The 22,505-nt window shown below is 36.3% G+C and overlaps 1 protein-coding gene across 2 annotated transcripts in view; it reads right to left on the bottom strand.

Annotated features, from left to right (window-relative positions):
• Window positions 1-22,505, bottom strand: part of LOC134538289 (DNA topoisomerase 3-alpha) — a 51,643-nt gene that overhangs the window by 26,968 nt on the left and 2,170 nt on the right. For both annotated transcript variants that reach the window (XM_063379466.1, XM_063379467.1), the window contains exons 2-9: window positions 20,169-20,378; window positions 17,542-17,675; window positions 16,931-17,049; window positions 14,402-14,572; window positions 11,038-11,213; window positions 7,231-7,411; window positions 5,249-5,356; window positions 3,868-3,977 (exon numbers count right to left, since the gene is read on the bottom strand). In XM_063379466.1, the coding sequence (XP_063235536.1) occupies window positions 3,868-3,977; window positions 5,249-5,356; window positions 7,231-7,411; window positions 11,038-11,213; window positions 14,402-14,572; window positions 16,931-17,049; window positions 17,542-17,675; window positions 20,169-20,378 (1,209 nt within the window). The remainder of the gene's footprint in view (window positions 1-3,867; window positions 3,978-5,248; window positions 5,357-7,230; window positions 7,412-11,037; window positions 11,214-14,401; window positions 14,573-16,930; window positions 17,050-17,541; window positions 17,676-20,168; window positions 20,379-22,505) is intronic.

Raw genomic sequence — 22,505 nt, 5'->3', positions numbered from 1 at the left:
AATAAAAATAATGATGGGCCGGTCGAATCCTCGAATCATCGAATCCCACCGAATCTCTAGTATTCGAAAGATTCGAAATTCGAAGGAAAAGATTCGGGATTCGAGGAAAAATATTGATGTAAATGTAGTACTTTAAAAACTTAAATGCTTACAATTTACTTGGCCTGTTTATGTTTTCCTTGGAACACATCCTATTGAGGTACAGTAGAACCTCGTTAATACGTGATGGTCGGGACCGAGATAATCACGGATTACCGAATTTCACGGACTAGCGATTAAAGCCCGGAAGGTCTTGTCAAGCTTCTCAGACACCGGTGTGCAGCTGGGTTAAGGCCAAGGTCATGTGCCGTAACATCTCCCGAGGCTTACTGCGTCTTCGCAGCAGATGGAAAAAAAATAGTAAATCCCCATTATTCGTGTTAATTGGGACCCGCCGATGACGGGATAATTGAAATCCTGTAAAAAAAATAAATAAACCCGGATAATCTGTTCACGGTAAGGGCCGGCCATCTTCGAATTAGTGTCTCGGCTTAAAAAAATACAGCACTGCCTAGCCATTAGTTCACGGTCATTTACAACAGCCGAAGAGAGAAAGATAAGATCGTCCCTGCCGTGCGTTGGCACACGTTGGCGGGTGGAAACAAACAAAGGGAGACGGGGAAGCAGAAGTCAGGACATCCCCCTCAAGTTTAAAGAGTGACAAATGTGACCGCTGAAAGGGGGGCGACACAAAGGGTCCGTACAAATAGTTGCAGAGTTTGGCGCGATGGCTTGCAGTGTTTGGCCCAGCAGATGGAAGACTTGGAACAGCAGCACCAACATGCTGAGAGCCAGCAAAAGACACACTAGAAGAAGGGCCGCTGGCCCGCGTGACGTTAATTTTAAGCGCTGACAATTTTTACTTCTCTTTCTTTTTCTGCTCTTTGAAATCGTCCCGGATTATCCGACTCCCGAATTAGCGCATCATGTATTAACAAAGTTCTACTGTATTGTACTTTTAATTCATTATTATATAAAAAAAATTATGAAGCATGTACTGATTTGGGAAACTTACTTTATATTCATGAACATGGATGCATTGTCGCTACATTGGCATTAAATAAGGCATAAATCACAGATGTATTCTCAGAATATGCTAAAAAATAAAATAAAGCACATTTAAGATCTAGACTAGTAATATGAATCTTGTTTTTTTTTTTTAAATAACTATACCGAGAAATCTGTTACTTAGTAATACAACAATAATGCCGACTTTCATCACAAGTTACGGTCGCACATGTAGTAATAACAAAGAAATAATGAATGACAAAAATGAATACATTATACAATTATTATTTTAATCGTTTAATTTAAATTTTCTGATACACGTTCTATTTATGAATTTTTTTAGGACCAAGTTTGGTTTGTGTAGACTACCAACGTTAAAATATGTATTATCTGAGAATTCCATCATGGTCAACCAATGAATTTGTTAGCCAATTATTTTGAGCAACACAAAAAATAACTAATATTAATATAAAAAATTTTAATGGGTAAACTAGAGCAAACACCCCGTCATTTTTAACTTCAGTCACATTAATCACTAGGCTTTAGTGAGGCTTAATTTTAAAAGATGCACGACAATATTTCTTATGGCCTAAAACCATTGAAGCCAAGATGGCGCCTTTCAGTTTCCATTAAATATTTCAGGAAAGCGTCTATCTTCATTTGGGACTTTAAACAAATGTCAAGTTGGTAACTACAAAATATTCTTCCGTCGGATGTTGAATTTCGTTTTCCGATTTCCGTGGATACATGAATCACTGTACTCACAGATAATGCCTGAATGCCTTAAATCCACCAAGTCGGATTCTACAGCAATTGATGAAGTGACCAGATTCTTATGTGTTCCTACAGTTAACCCAGAAATAAACATCCTCGAATACTGGAAAACTCAGTCTGCGTGTTCACCCAGGCTACATACCGTATATACTCGTGTATAGCGCGCCCTTTTTTCCCCTCAAGTAAAGGAAAAAAATAAGGATGCGCGCTATACACGGGAAAAAAAAAATTTTTTTTTGGGGGGGGGGGGGGGGGGGGGGGGGAGTGGAAGTCGTTAACTGCCGGGTGACGGGTGACGTTTCTGGCCAGCCCCCACACATACGCACAAGCAACAAGGCCTCTGTTTCACACACACACACACACACGCACACGCGCGCGCGCAAGCTCGCACATCATGGTCTCTTGTTTATTTTTAGACCTCACCCCTTTACAGAAAGCCAGCTCAGAAGCTAGTAAAAAGAGAGAGAGAGAAAGAGAGAATGTTGTCACCAGTTCCCCCCCCCCCCCCCCGGCAACTTCTTCGCTTCCTCCATTCCTCACCGGTGAGTCATCAAGTTCTCCGCGCCAGCTTAGCAACGTAGCGCGGCACGCCTCCCTCCCTTCCTTCCTTCCTTCCACGTACCAGTTGTGACGATATAGCGCTTCATTATCTTCCGTTTAGACAGCAGAGTTTATGTATTTTCCTGACGCATCACCACACATCAATTTAAATAATCAGGTACCACAAAATGTTAGTAAAATTTATTTATGGGAGAAAAAAAAATTTCAATTTTTTTTTTCTTTGGAATTAGTTGCAAAAATCGTGGTGCGCGCTATACACGAGGGCGCGCTATACACGAGTAAATACGGTAAACTGCCCAAACAATATTTGTGTTCACCACCTGCGACAGTGTTCTCTGAACGTTTGTTCAGCACTGCAGGAAACATATGTGACCAAAAACGGAATCATCTTGATCCAGACCGTGCCAAAATCCTTGGGTTTTTTAAATAAAAATTTAAAGGGTTAATTAATTCTGCATAATGTTAATTTTTTCTCTTAACTTATAAATTATTTTATAATTAACCCTTGAGATCTGGATTCGGATTCGAGGGGTGGATTCGAGGTACTGTTTGGGATTCGGATTCGAGATTCAGATTCGGGAAAAATGGGATTCGACCCATCACTAAAAAATAATTAATAAAAGAAATAAAAATTTACTATATAATTAACAGAAAAATAAGTAAAAAAAAAAAAAGAAATTTAAATAGAAAATTACACATAATTCACACAAGCTCTAAAATGGCGGATATGTAACACAAATGTTACAGGGACATAGATTTTGATCAGTTTTAATTATGTATTTTAATACTTGCAAGTTTTTCAAATGTAAATTTTAATAAAATGTATGTATATTTAGACTTCTTAAGTGTTATTCTTTAGGTTAACCTTCTGCTTGAATTTCTATAATTCCATTCAGAAAGAGTGTACGATTAGGAATTAGAATCAGAATCGAGCCTTGAATCGAGGGAAATCGTGGAACCTGAATCGGAATCGAAGAAATGTGGAATCGACCCATCCTTAGTTGGTATTATAGGGACAATTACTAGTGTGTGTCAAGGGGGCCAAATGGGCATAATAAACAGCCTAGGGAAGGGATCTCCAGTCTCCAGAGTACAGGGACAAGTGCCGGGGAAGGCACGTGTTGGATTGTTACAACTAACTCGTGCCAAAGTGGTGCTGTGACCAGGGTGTGCGACCTTTCTGTTAGTGATCAAAAAACTTGGCGATACGAGACTAGGCTGAGAAGCACATTGGTGCCTTGTTTCAGACCAAGAGACCAAGTGGATAATCAAGCTTTACCCCTCACTATGTGAGGATGTAGTACCAGATCTTGTGCACATCCTACTGCTGTGTGACTTTTAACAGAAAGTTGCATACAAAACAGCTTTATCTCAATTTCACAGCACCATCGCTCACAGTTCACAATAATGAGGCTGACACCCGGCAGCCCACAGGTAGCTGACACTCAAGTGTCTGCCCTTACTAATCACGGCAGAACCACTCACTTTTTCTTCGTTGATGTCTATGTCTACGATGGTCTCCAGTCCTTCTGCGTCCTTTGAGCAGCACGCCAGGAAGTGGCGCACCACAAACTCATAAACTCGGGACTCATTACCTGGAGGAGAATATACATATTAAAGTACAGTGCCACCATGGAAAAAAAGCATTACATCATGTCAAAAGAAACTCCTGTTTTTAGAATGGTAGGTCTTAAAACATTCAATAATTTGGATATAAACTAGATTCACATAAATTGATTCTTTCCACAATTGCGTATTTTCCAGCCAGTAAGCTGACAATGTTTATGCAACTTGCCTACCATTAATACACTAAAAATTCCGTAAATTATGTTAAGGTTAGATCATGATCACAATCACCTACATTCACCCTTAACACTGTATCAACCAAAGACAGATTTTCGTACTTGTGGGGGAAACATTGTAAACTCATTTCAACATAACAGATTTATTTCATAAACACAACATTAACATAACTTTTCTCTCCTCACGTTAAAATAACATTGATCACTTCCAACGTCAACAAGCAATTATGACGCCACGTTGAGGGAAATAATTTAATGCAGGCTGGCCAAATGTGTTATTCATAAACATTTTAGTTTAATTTTTTTTAGTCTTTAGTATACTAAAGCTAATTTCCAGTTATATTTTTAAGACTTTTAGATAAATAGTTTTAGCTTAAAATAACTTAAGTTAAAAATTGGATTTACCAAATATAACTTATTAAACTGAATGCCAAAGATTTATTTTTATGCATAACATGTTGCTTCCCGTGTGTAAACAAAATTTTGTACAAAATGTACTGTATTCACGTTTATGTTGATGTCTCATTTTCTGTTATTACACTAGCTTGCACTATTATTAAATCTATTGTGAATTCCAATCACGATAAACAGAAAATATATTATAAGTTAGTGTTTTAATTTCAGTGTAAATGTTGACGGACGTCAATCAAGTGAAACACAACAATCAGGACTGTTCAAGATCATGGCAGGAGAGAGGAATTCCACAAGAACACAAAATCATGGATTTCGATTAGTTTTAGTTAAATATTTTACAAAACTTGCACACTTTTCAAAATGTAAATTTTACGAAAATGTATGCATATTTTGACTTTTAAGTGTTATTCTTCAGGTTAATCTTCTTGCTTAAATTTTTATAATTTCATTCATTCAGAAAGAAAAATTGAGTTTTAGAATTGGTATTCAACTTGGAATCTAGGGAAATTGTGAATCGGAATCGAATAAATGTGGAATCGACCCATCCCTACTTCAGACATTTTGGAACGAAATGCACAAACAGGACTGCTGCACAACTTGTAGACTGAGATTTAGGTCATCAACATTTGAACCGCTCAACTGTATCTTACCTTGCAAGTTGTGAGCGTACTTGGTCGGATGAATCGGCGGGTGGGCTTGGTCAGACTTCTTCCCTGCCCTCGGAGTCGGCCCTTCCTGAAGAAGCTGCCCAGCAAACTCTGGAAACATGGCAGAAGTAAACAAAAAAAAAGTTTATATCATACACACGAGTAAACTGCAAAATGCTTGTAAATACATAGATTAAACAGTAACTTCTGATGGTACATCTGAACCAAATTTTGACGTACAAAGTAGCTTAAAAAATAAATATTTTCACCTGACTAGTAAAGTATCATAACATAATTAAAATCTCAAAATTTTTATTATGTATAAGTTTGCTACACCCATAAAATTTGCAAATTATTTAGGTCCACAAAAGAAAAATAAATCAATTAGCAGTAAACTATTAATTACTTAATCCAACTACAGTTATTTCTGTAATACCAAAGATTTTTTTTTTGCATATTATCCTGCAATCTATCTCAAAACACACTTTGTAATTGAGTTGCTGGGTTCTGAAGTTGTCACAATGAAGAAAATGCTAGCATTCGCAAGAGTATACAGTGGTTTTGTAGTGTAAATACTAAATAGTCTTAAAAAAAAATTTCTTCCTGAATTTTCCAACTCTTTAAAAAGTTTTTTGCTGACCAAGAAAATGTGTATCTAAATGTGTATCTAAAGTTTTGCGCTACTTCCTAATCGGCTAGATGCGGATTCTTCAACGCAGTGATACATTGACGATTTAACTCCACCTGGCCTGCCATTATATAAGTACAATTTTGCTCAAAAATACTTGGCACATCAGCATCATAATAATAAAAAAAAAAATTTCAACCCAAATACAATATGCATGGGTTATTGATTCAGGTTGAAGCCTAGTTTAACCATTTTATTTGAATTCCGTAACATGTACCGTATTTTCCTGACAATAATGGGAGGATTCTTTACCAAAACTGCTGAAACTTAAAGTGGGGGAGGGGTATTTCCCATTAAAACCGCAAACTTGTATCTTGCCAATGGGAACAACTTAGTTGAACTACAAGCTCTGCCTGTAAACTACGTCACTTATGCCATTTTAGTCCAGGGGCTTCCTGACCCTCCGCACAGAGTGACAGACGAGAGGATAACACTTGGACCATGGAATGAGGAAGAGGGTAGAAATGGAGTTTGTTCCTTCCACTTCCTTCTGCTTCTCTTCACTGTGGCCTCCTCTTTCACCCTCTCATGATACATCACAGTATTCTTTGCTTTATTAAGAACCACTTTTGAACTACAGTTAAAAACCCCATTTTTTTCTGACCATGGCTTGTTCCTACAAAGCAGGCCGTGTAAATCACTAATGATGAAAGTGGCACTAGAAAATGTCTAGTAAATAATGAATAAATTTATTAGTTTGAACAATTTTCAAAAGCTATGTACTTGTACTGTGATTTCCACTTCATAAAGTCTTTTTCATAAACTCATAAACAAAAAAATCTGAGGCAGCATTATACTCAGTCACAGTATTTTCGGGTAAAAAGGTATTTTGTTTACTTTTCCCTGATTTTTCCTAACTTTCAAAATTCCCTTAAAATGCCAGGTTTCCCTGTTTTCCCGGAAGCTGGACACCCTAATTTTCTCTACCACATGAAGATGTAGTATAGACTAGGCTGAAGATGTTGTGCATGGTGCATGAACTATGGGTTGTTGGTGGCACAGACAGTTCAAAGGTACAGTTATAAAACACCTTTGCGGCCAGTCAGTTTTTTTTAATGAGAGTGAGTCACAGCCAGAACATGGTGTGAGTGGGATGCAATGTTGTGAAGGACAACGGGTGAACAGTGCACGCAATTCTGGTTGTGGGATACAGGGCTGGTGTGGTGAATCCAGTGGGTACTATATTCTTAGGTAATATATTGCGGATTTACGTGTGGTCCTTCGGTCATGGTAAGATTACTCCTGTGAGAACAAAGGAACTGTACCCTGCAACGGTAAGCGACAATCCAAACGTTACCTCCCCAGTTGGGGTCGTTGGTCTGCAGCTCGATCAAGCTGCGGAGGTTCAGTTCTTTGGGAAAGATGTTTGTCTCCGTGCGGGGATAGCTGATGTAGCCCTGGGAGTACAGGCGCTCTGCAATCTGCATCGTCTCCTTGGCGTTCAGCTTCAGTTTGCGAGATGCCGTCTTCTCGAGTTCCTGCACAGAGAAAAAAGTGTGTCTGCAAGCATTAAAAAAGTATTTTATATTCAATAACTGTCAATAATTTAATATTTCATTCCAAATTTCAATTCAAAAACTTTATTGAATACTCGTAACAAATACATACACGTGAGACACATTTACAAAAAATATAGAAAAATAAATAAATAAATAAATAATTAAATATGAGGCTAGGATGATTACATTTTTACTCGTAACAGACTCAAGGGGCTGTCTGGCCAGATAACAAATAGATTAAAATACACATTTTACCTAAACATGTTTTATTTAGCATACGTGACATGTGGAACTGACTATAAAATGATTTCCTACAAAATATTTAACATTTTTTAATAGCCAATTATATAATTTGCATAAACCCTACTTAACCAATATTGCCAGCCTGGAAAAAAATTATTCATCACTGCCCGTGATCAGGTTAAAGATTAGGGACTATACATATTTGATTATGCATCAAATCCATAAAGTTTTTGAAAAGAAACTTCTTTGCTGAGGGGGCAACAATTTTTGAGCATTACAATATTCCAATTGCAAGAGGGGAAATAGCTGGGTATGTGGTGGAGGAACTGGGGGAGAGGAATAGTTAGGTACAAGGTGGGTTAACCAGTATAGGAGATGGCAGGGAAAGGTATAAATGACGCAGTATACTTGCACACTCACGCTCTTGCTATATTGAGCATTTGATCATATTCTAATATTGAGCACTTATAAATGCAAATGGAGGCCTTCATTTTATTTTTTTTAAGTAACAATCTTAGTTCAACACATATACAGCACAAAAAAAAAATTTAAAATTTTAATGAGTGAATCTTAGGCTTCCAATGTTTTAAAGCTTTGCAACAAAAGCGAAGCTTCACATCAGATGCAAAGCTTTGCATCAGAACCAAAACTTCAAATAAAACCAATAGCATATTTCTTGGCGAAATCAAATCAAATACAGTATAACCCTGTTATAACATTCTCCAAGGGACCAACTTAAAAAAATGTTATAAGCAGGAAAATGTTATAAGCAGAAAATCATAAAATTACATCTTCACATTGTATAAATTATGCGTGGATTGATTAAATTAAACAGTATAGGTAAAACAACACAAAGTACAGGAGTAATACACTAAGTACAGCAATAGCAATAGAGTGGAAAATTGGTAAATTTTTTTGTACAGTTCAGAGTCGAAACAGAAACTCTTTTGCAATCGCAACAAGCATTTTGTTGGGGTTCCTGTCTACTTGGTTAATAAACTGAATTTTTTCAGCTACAGAATATTATTTTCGCTTATATTTATCGGCCATCATAGCCGTACAATAACCTGAATAAAATTTCAATACTGCGTATTTTAATTAAATACGAACGTGACTACAATAAGTAAGTGAAAAAAAATAATTACGGTACAGGTTAACCACAAACAAAAGCCGTGAATATATCCATAGAACATTTAACCATCTCAAGGTGTTAAACCTTTGAAACAAAAACCAGCACCATAGAATACAGTAGCACTGTTTCCGACCATGTATCAGTGCACAAAATGTGACTCATAAGTATAACGGAACAAGTCATAGGCTAACGAGCGTGAACAGGACGCCATATTGATAGTCAATCTAGTGCAAGTTGTGGAGTGCGTGTGTACCACATCTATGGTGAACTACACAAATGTAAACATCTGATGTTTGTATATGCGTGCTGTATTCTCTAGCTATGGTTTCGCTCTAAATTATGACTTTGAAGGAAGGGATACTGAAAATTGTGGCAGTTATCAAAGCAAATTTGAACGTTAAAGGCGGGAATGTAGAAATTTAAAATTTGTTACAGGCAGGAAATTAAAGCATTGTGATGAATGGAGAAATGATGGGACCATGAAATGATGGTGTTATAGGCGGGAAAATGTTACAAACGGGAATGTTATAACCGGGTTGTACTGTACTAATAAATAGTTTTGACTGATTTGCTTGGTCGAAACATCACGTAGCCCCAATCTAAACTACAGTGAAAGTCCGTTGTAACAAATACGGTCTATAACGTAAAGTCCGCTATAACGATAATTGCCATCGGCACCGTCAGTTTTGCATATGCTGCGTAGGATAAAAATTTCGGAAATAACGAATGCAGCGTGGGCTCATTTTCGCTATAGCGATTGATTACACACCTGTAATTTTGCTCTAAAACAATGTGAAAACATTTACAATTTCCTTAACAAATGAAAAACAGCTTCGCACAATTCCACGCGTCCGGCAAACGAAACAACGACGCGCATGATGTGGCCGTCTTGGCAACACCGCACAAGGTGGGGCCCCACAGCGAGCATAGCTTGCCTCGCAGCGACGCGACGAAAGCAAGACAGGGCCCCGCCGCGAGAATTACTTATTTAGAATCACGCCGATTGTAGGGGAAGCCTACAACTCACGTAGTTTCAGTTCCCTACCACGTTCGTGCAACTTCGGATTTCTCTCAAAAATTAAAATTTAAAAAAAATCGAAGGGTTAGGTTAGGTCAGTCACAACATGCTTCTTTTCACTGGAAACTTCTGATTTAGCGGCTGAAGTGGCGTTAATACCAAAACGCAAAACTTCGGAAATCTTCGGAAATTCTTGCAGGGAACCGAAACTATGTGAATTGTAGGCTTCCCCGATTGTAGCCCGTAAATGAGCATAACTCGTCTCACACTTGCATCGTAAGCGTGCGGGGAGTTCATGATCACGGAACTTGTCGAGCTCGTCTTTTCTAATCAAAACGAAGCGGTGTCTGAAGATAATGACAATAATGACGACGAACCAAGTGACGTATCTGTTCTGTCGAAAATGTCAATGATGGAGGCACTTGACACAATCAGTCATTTTTATCAGCATACAAATGCTACGATGAAAGATTTGATGAACTTCCAAGAGGTCCAGTCGTTTATTTTGTCCGAAAGTCTAGTGAAATCAAGGCAAACGAAAATTGATTCGTTTTTTAAAAAGTGATTTTTAATTTTGTGTTATTTTTCAAGGGTCTGTACGAGTGATTATTTTTGTGTTACTGACCAATTGTCGGAAAAATTATTTTATATAATTTGTATGGTTGTCCAACGTAATTAGAGATATTTTTAAATTTTTTTTTTGTATTCAAAACTCCGCAAATATGCACCTGATATCATCAGCTTAGTGCACATGTCTCCAGCAAACCAGCTGTGGTTAAAGCGACACGAAGCGGCCGGCATGACCTTGCGTGACCCCGCCCGCCCGTCCATCTAAACAAACAGCTGTGTGCTTAGCCACGATGCGTGACGGCCTAATCACGGCCACGCAGTCTCATATTTCGCAGTCGGCAAGTGCTGATATAGCTTAAAAATGTTATTTTAGTAAGTTTTATGTATATTTCCTTTACTTTTGTTGTGAATTTCCATAGTAAAAACAAGCTAGAAAATATATTTTAAAAATGCTACAAAAATAAGATTTTTTTTTTTTAAATTTCGGCTATAACGAAAATTCGCTATAACATAAACTTTTGGTGCCGTTATAAATTTACGTTATAACGGACTTTTACTGTAATTAAAGTCAAGTTCTGGAATCCCGTAGCTCTGAAGTGGAGCAGCACCACCACAAGAGCCGGGCGCGAGGACGCGACTCACGATCGTGTCCAGGGGCAGAGGCCGCCACTTGCTCTTCGGCTTGCTCGAGACGGCATCGACCCGGGCGAGCGGCCACTCCATGCACACGTCGTACAGGACCTGGCACGCCAGCTGGTCGAACAGGCGCACGCGCTTCCAGCTGAAGTCCACGCTCAGATCCCGCACCGTGTGGTTCACTGCGCATCGACAACAAACACTCGGACCGCCAGCATCGACTGTGGTGCACTGCAATCACACCTGTGCGAAGCTTCAATCAAAGCTATTTTCAACATCAATTACACTTTTCATCAGGAAATAAGCCATTCGTTTTACATGAGGCTTTGGTTGTGATGCAAAGTTTTGCATCTGATGAGAAGTTAGGCGTTTGTTGAGGAGCTTTAAAACATGAACACATAAGATTCGCTCATGAAAATTGTTAGCTTTTGTGTGTTGTGTATGTTTTGCACAGAGTTGATTACTTAAAAAATTTAAAATGAGACACTTAGGTTTGCTTTTATGAATGCTCAATATTAATAATATGCATGATTAGTTATTTCATTTTCATTGGATGATGTTATATATAAGGCCCAATTGGTTAATCACTTAAACAGTTCAAACATCACAATCATTAATTTTTTTTTTTTACTTCAATCCTATATTTTATAAAATAAGCGTAATAAAGCCTTGCGGAGAACAATATTCACAATTCGATTCGACTTTATGACTATTTTCCACATTTGATTTGATATCTGCTTTTAATGAAAAAACTAATATTCGCAAAGGCCTAACTGCAATTACAGTGAAGTGTTTAATCCAGCAAGTCTGCGACCAGGTCCATGCCGGCTTAATAAATATCAGTTATGTTTTGACGTGACTATCGAAGAAAAATGAATATACAATACAAGAGTAGTATTTAGAACAAACTGTAATTAGCTGCTCTATTGAAAGAAAAAATACAGATGAGTGTTGGGCTTCTTCATGAAATAGATTCAAAATGTAATAGGGAAATCTGAAATATAACGCGCTAGAAAACAAGAAACACTCTTCTGAAACAAAAACTGACAGTAACGATAAACTCTGGGAGAACTAAAGATGCTGGCAGCGCAGTAACGCGATCTGCAAAAATCCACCTGGAAAAATCTGAACAGGAGCAGCTCTAATGGTGCTGAATTACAGAACGTATCAAACCATAGTGTGCTGGATTAAAGATTTTTCACTGAAGTAAAGCAATTTTCAATGTTGGAGGATATTGTCAGTAGTCTACATGGAAATAGGGCAGGTTTGGTATTTATACAAAATTTAGTCTTAAACTAGCAAAAAATGGGGAAGAACTAAGAAAAACTGTTGAAGTGTGAAAGTCGTTCATATTAAGTCTAAAATGTCTCAATTTATAACATTTGTTTGGTTAATGCATTGGCAAACATAATCTCCCATTCAGAGGTCATTTTACTCTACATATAGTTTTCAGTTAACAACAATTTTATGTATCTTCTTTTTTTGTAAAAAAAACAAAAAGCGGGAAAAACTGATTTTCACCACAGTACCAAAACTGGTAAAAACTAGTGGTGCACCGATATGACTATACCGATTACTGATTCAATTACCGATTATGAGAGCAATAATCGGCGATACCGATTCAGTTACCGATTATAATAAACAAATTTTTTTAATTTTTTTATTCCCACTTGAATTTAAAAAGATTAGGTAAAATTGAGAATACAGTTATAACAACAGTATAAAAATATATAAAATACACTATTTAGTCATTGCAAAGTGTAAATTTAATTAACTTCTATTTATATTTGTTATTGTAAAGAACTTGAACTACAGTCTAATAATTGTAATTTACAATGGGTAAGTTTTTGTTGCGGAAAACTAGCATTATTATCGACTATCACATAAGGTTGCATCGAGGAATTACCGTTTAGCAATGTAAACATGTTGCTTTATTCTGTTCACTTGAGTTTATAGAAAAATGTTTCCACACTTCACTTTTTTTCTCCCTACTCGCCATCTCACTATAATTATATATATAAAACTCAAAACCAATTCTAGCACATGTGATTTTATTTATGTTGACTAAATATATAAAATTATAAATACTTTTTCACTTTTCACGTCAAATACAAATAACACAGCAACTGCACAGAATAAACAATTGTTTATTCAGTGGCAACGGATAATGTTACCAAAGACACCCATAACGAGTTGGTAAAATGCAGTGATAAAACTCTAGAAGGTATCGGGACCACGATTTTGAACAGCTACGACTCGAAAAGATCGATTGTCATAGAATCGACTGCAACTGCTTGTGGTATTTTGATTGTGTGCCATCTATTTTACGTCTCTGGCTAATAGGTAATGTACAAGGCCACTAGACAAAAGACAGAACAAAAGACGAATCGTAAACAAGTGTGTAGGAAAAATGTGTTTTTTATTGTTCGAGGCAATGAGATTTATTAAACTTAACGAAATATCTGTAATCATGATATGACGGAGTTAGATGAATTTTGTAATATATACAAATATTACAGTATTTCGTCCTAAAATGTGTAACAAAATATTACACGGTAAAAACCTACTTAATTACGCCCGGGACGTAAATAATCGGCAAAGTAATCGTTAAGATAATCGCCGATTACGATTAATCGGTAAGTACCCATAATCGCTGATTACGATTCATCGGTATCCGCATCGGTGCACCACTAGTAAAAACCTAGTACAAAAGTTTTACAATGCATTTTTAAACCTACCATTTTTGATAGTGGGGCATGTTGTACGCCTAAGTATTTTCCGTTGAGCCGTTTACTGGAATAATTTAAAGTTGGCAATTTTTTACATAGTTTTTTTTAATAGCTGATTAATTATAGTTCTTTATTTTTTTACATTTTAACAATGACCCAACACAAGCACACAGTTATGTTTAGTACAGTGCACAGTTTAGGCTTGATCTTTAATATTTAGAATTAAGTAGTAATTGATCGGATCCCAAATTTATTGAATCCAAATCTCAAATTCAAAGCCAGGTTTTAAGGGTAAAAAATAAAATAATCTTCAAATAATAATAATAATAAACAGTAAAATGTTTGTGTGTGTGTGAGTAACTAAGTTTCCCACAAAATACATAATGTACTTATATAATTATGTATATATAATTACATATTTATAATTGGGAGATGGTGATAGGATAGAAATTAAGAAAAACACAAATAGACCTAGTAGACCTCATAGTTGTTGGTGTTTTAATTATTTTAATTTATTACATTCCCTCCAGTATTTCTCTTTAAAATTTTTCCTTCAAATTCCCAATCTTAAAAATACTAGATATTCAATGGTATTCAAGTTACCTGACCGGCTAATCTCTGTTCGCGACAAATGAACCTACCTTTTATCTTCCAGAACGTCTCCGGGACGAAGCTGGTGATGGCCTTGTAGCGCTCCACCACGAAGCCCAGGGTCGGAAACTGGCAGCTGCCGTAGCTGATCAGCGAGTCTCCGAGGACCTCGGGGAACACGCGTTTCAGACGCAGCGTCTGGAACCGAGTGAAGGCCGCTCCTGCAAGCACCCCACGCCACCTCTTCCGTCACACAGCCTGACTCTTATTGTTTAGTATTACGCTGCATACGTGTCATGAAACCTTTAAATACTGTAGGTTCCTTCACTAACACTCAATTAATAACCTTTATTCAATCATTTTAAGCAAAACTAACAACGTTAAAAGTTATGAGTATGTTTTAGTGACACTAACAGTTCAAGTTGTAGTCAAGAGGATTGTGGTCCTAGAGTAAGGGCACACAAAATAAGTAAACCGTATTCCCCAGCATATAATAGGAGAATTTTACGTATGTTTGAAAACTTCAGTACTGCAAGAATCCACAGAAGAAAACAAAAATATTAAGGGCAGGGAAGAGATTTTTTAAAGAATGCCTCTCAATATAGCTTGAGCTTAATATTGTACCCTTATTCAAGTAACGGTTTTACTTTACAAAGTACTTAACTTTTTTTTATAAAAATTTAAAAAAAATGCATTTAAATCTTTAAAAGTTACGTAAATACCTAATTATTTCCATTGTGACAAAATATAATATTCATTGTGCATCATAGAAAAAGAAAACAGACAGATACAGTGGGAAAAAAAAAAAATTCTGTTGGCATTCTCAAGAAGTTCTAATCAATTTGATTCCTCAGCTGTTGTGAAGTGCCCTTCATGGTCATGGTCATCCAAACCCACATGAGACACATTTCCAGGAGAGCAACAGTGTAGCCCTGCCTCTAAATAGCATCTGAGGAAGGAGGATTGGCTCGGCACAGACTTCAGAGAGAATTTTAAACATTAAAAAACACATGTTTCTGGATTTTTCAGAACCAACTTAAGAGTTAGTGGGAGACCACTAATTTACTCGCTGCAGTCATTTCAAATTTTGGAAAAATATAACTAACTTTACACATGTCAAATGCTGAAGCCCCTTTTTTAGTATTGCAACGTAATACGGGATAACATGAAACTATCCAGAGAAAACTCAGAAAAATAATATTTTCTGCATACAAGACCTTTCTTCATGAGTTTTTGGCTACACCAGTTTCCTCAGGAACTATATAATAAATAAAAAAGGAGCCTAGAGGGACTTTTAAAAGTTTTTAAAGGTCATGCAGTTAAAAAGTAAATATTAACAATAAAATAAAATCTGATATGACAGACATACATCTGTATTACGTTGCTTAAAAAATCCACTGTCATAGATTTATGTCAAAATTTGTAGCATTAAGAGCATAAGGTTTGTGAACATTAGACACAAACTCAGTGAAAACATACATGTCCACCTTACAGACTATCCTCCTTGGTACAAGCTCGCGTGGGACACCCAACAACTCTAAAAAAAACTGACAAATCAGCCAAGTGTTTGATCCCGCAGACTTGTAGGTCACGAAGTTACCACTTGGCTGGGCCAAGAACTAAGAGGTAGCCCTACAAGAAAGTGAATCAAAAGGGGTAATATCATTGACAATTTAGTGCAACCACCCACTTGACTATCTTACAACCAAAAAAGTTGATTTGAATAAACTACATGCAGCACCAATCACAACTGTGCCCCGGAATGAAAGCACGCATTAACGTTGCGTGCAATGGAAGTCTTCAAGCACTTAATTACCACACAGAAAAAGTGTTAACTGTTAACACATCACCATAACTACATGTAAGTGGTTTTACTTGAAACCTAGGGGACTCGAGAAATTTTGTCAACAGAACTTTTGACTATTATTTTGAGTTAACCCATAAACTCAAGCAACACTGCCGGTATCCATGAATTTCATGACATCTTAACCCATTAATAGAGACAAGATTTCATGGTTGTATTGGTTTTATGAAATCTGTTTATTTAAAAAAGATAGCACATTACTGAACAAATATGACACTTAAAGAATCCATGCTACTAATTTCTCCAAAACAGTGTCATTTTGACTGATACATGATGCACTTAAACAATATAACTGCTTGTAATAAGCCTAACTATTCAAACCAAATATAATAAATCTGTTAACTATGTTTGTATTTGAAATATGTACTAACATCGTAATGTAAAAATGAGTAACTAATAACAGTAGCAAGATTAAAAATAAATTAATTTTTTCCCATTTTTTTATAAAATGTGGTACAAACTTCATGATAAATAAATTACTTTCATAATTTTAATTGCATTTCGTTGCCATGTGGTGTATTGTAATGATTTTCGGTGTTACCTATTTCGGTTTTATCGCTATCTACCGTATAATCTTATCCCTACCCACTACACATTCATCATGGCTTTCTCATTCATTTCGTAAACCAATAAATATACTCGTAAGTTCTCAGGCTATTGTCAACAGCAGTTGGTAGCTGGTTCTAACATCTCATCAACGACTACAGTGACTCACCTATCCTCAGATCCAGTTCCTGCCTCACGTCAACAGCGACGCTGATTCTCTCGTCCGGCTGAGTCAAGTTCTGCAGAGCTCGCTGCACGGACTGAAGCGTGATCTCGGAGAACTTCGCTCTTTCAACACAACATGCCAATAATTAATAATTATATAATTGAATAGGATTATAATATCATCACTATTTTAAAACTGCGGCATCAAAATGGTAACATTTGAAGCTAACTTTTTTTTGCAGTTATCTTTTTTTTAAAAACTGGTGGTTGAGCGTGAACATTATTACAATACTTACTATACTGCATTGCATTATCAACATTTTTATCACTTCAATTATAATTATCCCAGACCAACTCTCACGTTATAACAAATGATACAGTGCTAAAGCACTATTAACTATTAACACAAAAATTAATGTACAAAAAAACAAAGCAAAAGAATAGATAAAACACACGTATCTATACAAAACTTAAAACCAGAGTTTTTCCAATTTATTATACATGACAAATTAAAAGATTATAAAAAATTTAACCTAAATCCACTTAAAACCCGTGGTTATGTGAACTAAAATAAATTAAATTTACATTAAGTGTAAATGAATGAGTACACCTTACCTATATATCCTAAGGTTGTTTTTAACAGCTTTGCAGACATCAATAATTTCGAACCCAATGTTCTCTCCTTCTCTGTCACAATCTGTCCATATGATGAGAGTGCTGCACGATCGCACTTCTCTCTCCAAGGTGCGCTGCAAACCAGTAACTTGCGTACAAGGCAACCACTTAAACCTGCATAAAAATATGCAGCACATTTATAACGATAGACAACCTCTTATTACTGACGGATGAAATAATGATCCGACTTCACTTGCGAGTGTAATGAGTCATACTTGTTAGAGAAAATTTAGGTTATTATATTTATTAGTCATTTCAGATGTTAAAGAGTTAAACACAACTGTATTTTGTTTTAGTTTGACAGGATTGATCTGTATGCTAGTGCAATTCTCACCTTGAATTAATTAATTATGTGGATATCTCTGTGGAAATGGAAAGTTTTTACTTGTTCTTGGAATGGTTCAAAAGAATGCATGAATTACCTATTTTGTGTTGTTAAGATGTTAACTGCTAAAATAGTATTTTATGAAGTTATTGAATTATAATTGTGTGATTGTATCCTTACTGGAAATAAAATCTTCAAATGATACACAACAGTATTTCTACAGCTTATCGAAAGGAAAAAAAAAAAAAAAAATTACTTTAAATTAAATTGCTATTATTCCTGAAGAAGCAGTGTCTGCAAGAAGAGCCAAACCAGATAGATAAATGCTCTGTCTTGATGCAGTAATTATATAAAAATCTACACCCATCAGCATCCAACACCTTTAAAATATTGGTTGCTTTATTGTGGAGCAATAACTCCTAAGACTGTTGGTCTGCGTATGTCACAGAAATCGGCAAACCTTACATGTCGGCTGGCACATGAGTTAGTGTAAAGCTTGAGGAGACAGCAGCTGACATAAAATTGCCCAGTGCATCTTGTATATTAAATGTAACTAAACTGCACAAGGAATAGGTAATGGACACATAGGCCTACGTACATACATAGGTACACACATACAAAGAGATACACATGAAGTTTCTCAACATCATCGTCAATGTGCAGCAGGTGATTTTTTTAGAGAACATAAAAAATAATATAGTAGCCAAATTTTCCCTAAGGTGAATATTTAGAGTTAAACATTCTTAAAAATAAAGAATTAACAACGAAACTTTTTTCCATTAAGAAATAATAGGAACTGTAATCTGTCTCATGCTTAGAATGCAGTACACAGTAAATGTCGCACACTGTTGTCATATTATATTGATACTATCCAGCTTGTTAACATTAATATTGCTATATTGTAAATCATCAATAATTATAAAACATTTTAATCTTATATAATTTCACTAATAGTTGATTTTTTTAAGAACACAGTGGTTTGACTGTATTATTACAGTTGTTTACTTTCTGAAAGAAAAAAATTTATATTCTAAACAAAAATTATTATTTCACAGGAGAAACTACTAATAGCAATAATGAAGCATTCCATTGATCATGTGCTACAGTCAAACAAAGCCAATTTTTTTAAAATATTAAATAATATGTAAAATAATTTGATGGCAAAAAATTATTGAAACCCCGATGACGTCTTTCAGTTACGTTTCCTTACAAGTAAAAAATTTAATATTGTCAGATAATGTTCTTAATGAAAGAAAATGTATTTATAAAATTCTCTTTTCTAATTTTCATTTATAAAAAAAAATTTTTTAAGTACATTAACATTTTTTTAAAATTACATTATAAAATTGTGTAAAAACTTTTGAGCTCTCTGCGTGTATCTGGCAACAAAGCAGAGAGAAACAAGAACATTGCTAAAGGCAGAAATCTTGTATTATAAAGAGTGTGTAAATGCCCATTTAAAAACACGATGCAAACTAAGGCTGAGAGACGTTACAGACCAACAAATTTATGAATAATGTACCTTGTGACCAACAGAGATCTAACAACTGTGAAAATATGTTCGACAGTTTCATCCCCTTCATTAATAATACGGAGGTGGGCTTCAATATTTTTGGCATTCGGCTCTCAACGAATGTTGTGGAATAATATTAACAAGTACATAAAAAATAAGTTGTCAGAACCCTCACTAGTAAGACATTTTCGTGAACAAATGAATGAAAATGTGAATTGTGTGAAGCTATTATCACACACTTTAGAATAAATATTAAGAATTAATCCTCCCAAGTTCAGTTGCAGCTTAAAAAAACACCAGTACAATAGGTAAGCCTACTCATTTACTAACTATTTTTTTTTTTTTTTTTTTTTTTTTAAACAATTATCACCGAAAGAACATCTACTAGGAACTTTATGCATGATTAGAGACCCGACAAATTCGCGGGTTCAATGACCTCCAGGATAGACTCCAATATCCTCTACACACTCGGGCAGATGCCAACCGTTCATTGGCTGCTGACTTGTGAGTCGTCTCGACTGGGTGGCCTGGATTCGACACTTCTATGAGTGAGGGTCTCTAATTGGCCCTCAGTCCTCCAGATTAACAGTGAACCAATGACAGAAGCAGCACTAAGGTATAATTATTTGAACTTTAGCATAACACGAAATGAACCCGCGAATTTTACGGGTCTCTATGCATGATATAAATGTACAACGTTGTAAAATAATGCAACTTTTCATCCCAAACCTTAATTGGTTCGTAGGTCTGGGGGCAAATCTTCTTGACAGGGGCGTCGAAAAGTGCCAAGGGGCTGCACCCTGTCCATTTGCGGTACGCCCCGACAAACTCCAGGCCCAGCAGGTGTCCCGAGACGGACGTCATCACCACCTGGCTCCTCTGCCCCAGCACCGTGCACTCAAACTCGTAAATCTTGTTGTACGTTGAGAGACCATCTCTCTGCAGGGGAAAAAAAAATCATGACACTTATCAAGAACGTGAAGAGAAAGAGTTTTACAAGAGAAAAAATACCACTATAAAAATGGTTGTTTAGGCGAGGCTACCAAATATTTGATTAAAAAAAAATATATATTAATTTTAGAACTTGAAACTAATTTTTCCCACTTTAAATTTTGATTGTGCATTACGTTGCATCCCAGAGCACATTTTCCAGCAATGTTTTATTGTTATCTAAAATGACAAATTAAACTATCAGAAAAGGAAAATCTATTGGGCTAAGTCTTAGTGTAGGAAAATAATAAAATAATTTGCACCACCAAGAAACACGTTTCTGATGCTAATTAATTTTATTTTTATTTTTGAATGCTGAACTTAAGGCCTGGTCTCTTAACTGATGTTGATTTTTAAATTTTTTTTTGTAATTACTATATTTAAGGGCTATTTATGAAATTCTAACACAATACCTCCCTTGTATTTGTTCTGTCATAATTTATTTAAATGGATATTTGCTAGATGTATTATAATGGCCGTAAGAAGTTGCCCATGTGATGATAATTAGAAACACCTGCACAACTTTATACACCCATTTATATAGTACATGTAGCAACTGCATTGGGCCGTGTTTATGCTTTGTTTGGTGACTGCAGGAGGTCCAACATGCTTTTATTCGGTATATTCCCTTTTCATAGGACCACTGCTATTAAAATACATAACAGACCCCTGCAGTATACTTGAAGTGACTTCCCTCTCTTCAGATCTTTCCATGCCCACCCTCATCCTGTGTCTTATATCCATTGCAGACCTGCCAACATTCAAATTTAAAAAATCATGAGGTCCTCGATAAAAATTTTCAGGCCCATAAACACAGGTTAGATATAAAAATAACAAATGAGAATCTTTAAATTTAAGTGACATACCCATCCATATGTTACATGGTCTCTGCTTCAAAATTTATTTTAACAAATTATAGGTTGCAGATTTAATTTAGTTGAACATAATTTAGCGCTGTCGTGTAGTGATCATGCAGGGCCGCAACTAAAAAAGATGTAAAATAACATTCTGCTCGTGTAACACTATTATCACTGTTCACAGCAAAATTAATTTTTTTATTGGAAGCAATACACTTCACGTGTTAGTTGTGTTTTTTTGTAGCTACATGTTTCACAATGTCTCCTCTTCCACTATGCGAGATAGAAAAATCAGCACGGCACACGCTACAAAACGCAAAATTGCTTCCTTTACGTGACTCGAGTATTGATGGAAACTCGTTACTGTAAGCTATCGTAAAACTTGTTTTGTAACTTTTACAAACAAAATCTTGGGGCCCCGAAAAATCGTGAGGAAACACTATTTTGGCGTGAGGGCATGAGATGGACCTTAAAATCGTGAGCCTCACACCAAAATCGTGAGAGTTGGCAGGTCTGCCATTGGAAGTCTCTTTATGAATCTATGAACCCATTGTCCCTAACAGCTCCACCTTCTCCATTCGCCTCCTGAGTGGCACATTATCAAAATGCCTTCACAAAATCTATAACTATCACCTCTACCTGCTTCCCCCCACCCACTTTCTTTAGCCCTGCCATCTGCATTTCATGTGAGACCCCCTTTGTCCATCCACCCTAAATCATCCATTTCTCCCACTTTGTACCTGCCTATAAGACTCTCCATTACTTTTCCTACGTCAGATGTCAGGCTGACTGCTTTGTAATTTGCCGGGTTCATCTTGTCCCCTCCTGCTTTCAAAACCAGTACCTGCAACTCCCACTGCACTGGCAATTTTCCCTCCCCCAAGGATAGCTTAAACATCATATACTTGGCTATCTGCACATCTCACTTTACCCCCGACTTTAGGTGGATGTTCCCTATCCCATCCGGCCTACTTGCCATCCTCCCATTTCAGTCTCCTAACCTCCTTTTGTACCCCTCCCATCCTTATTTCAACGCCCCTCCTTTCCACAGTATATTTTTTCTTCCTTTTCTCCAGCCAATATAACACCCTTTACAAAAACAGATAGGTACTATTCAAGGTGGAAATACAATAGCCCATCATCTCCATGCTTCTGACAAGCGTCGGTCAAGTGACCTGCAGACAATTGGATGGCCAAAAAAATCCTATCCATCCATCAA

This window comes from Bacillus rossius, chromosome 13 (genome assembly GCF_032445375.1).
Source record: "Bacillus rossius redtenbacheri isolate Brsri chromosome 13, Brsri_v3, whole genome shotgun sequence".
In the NCBI taxonomy this organism is placed as follows: domain Eukaryota; kingdom Metazoa; phylum Arthropoda; class Insecta; order Phasmatodea; family Bacillidae; genus Bacillus; species Bacillus rossius.
Note: the sequence above shows the minus strand (reverse complement) of the source record. Positions and strands in the feature narration are given on the sequence as shown.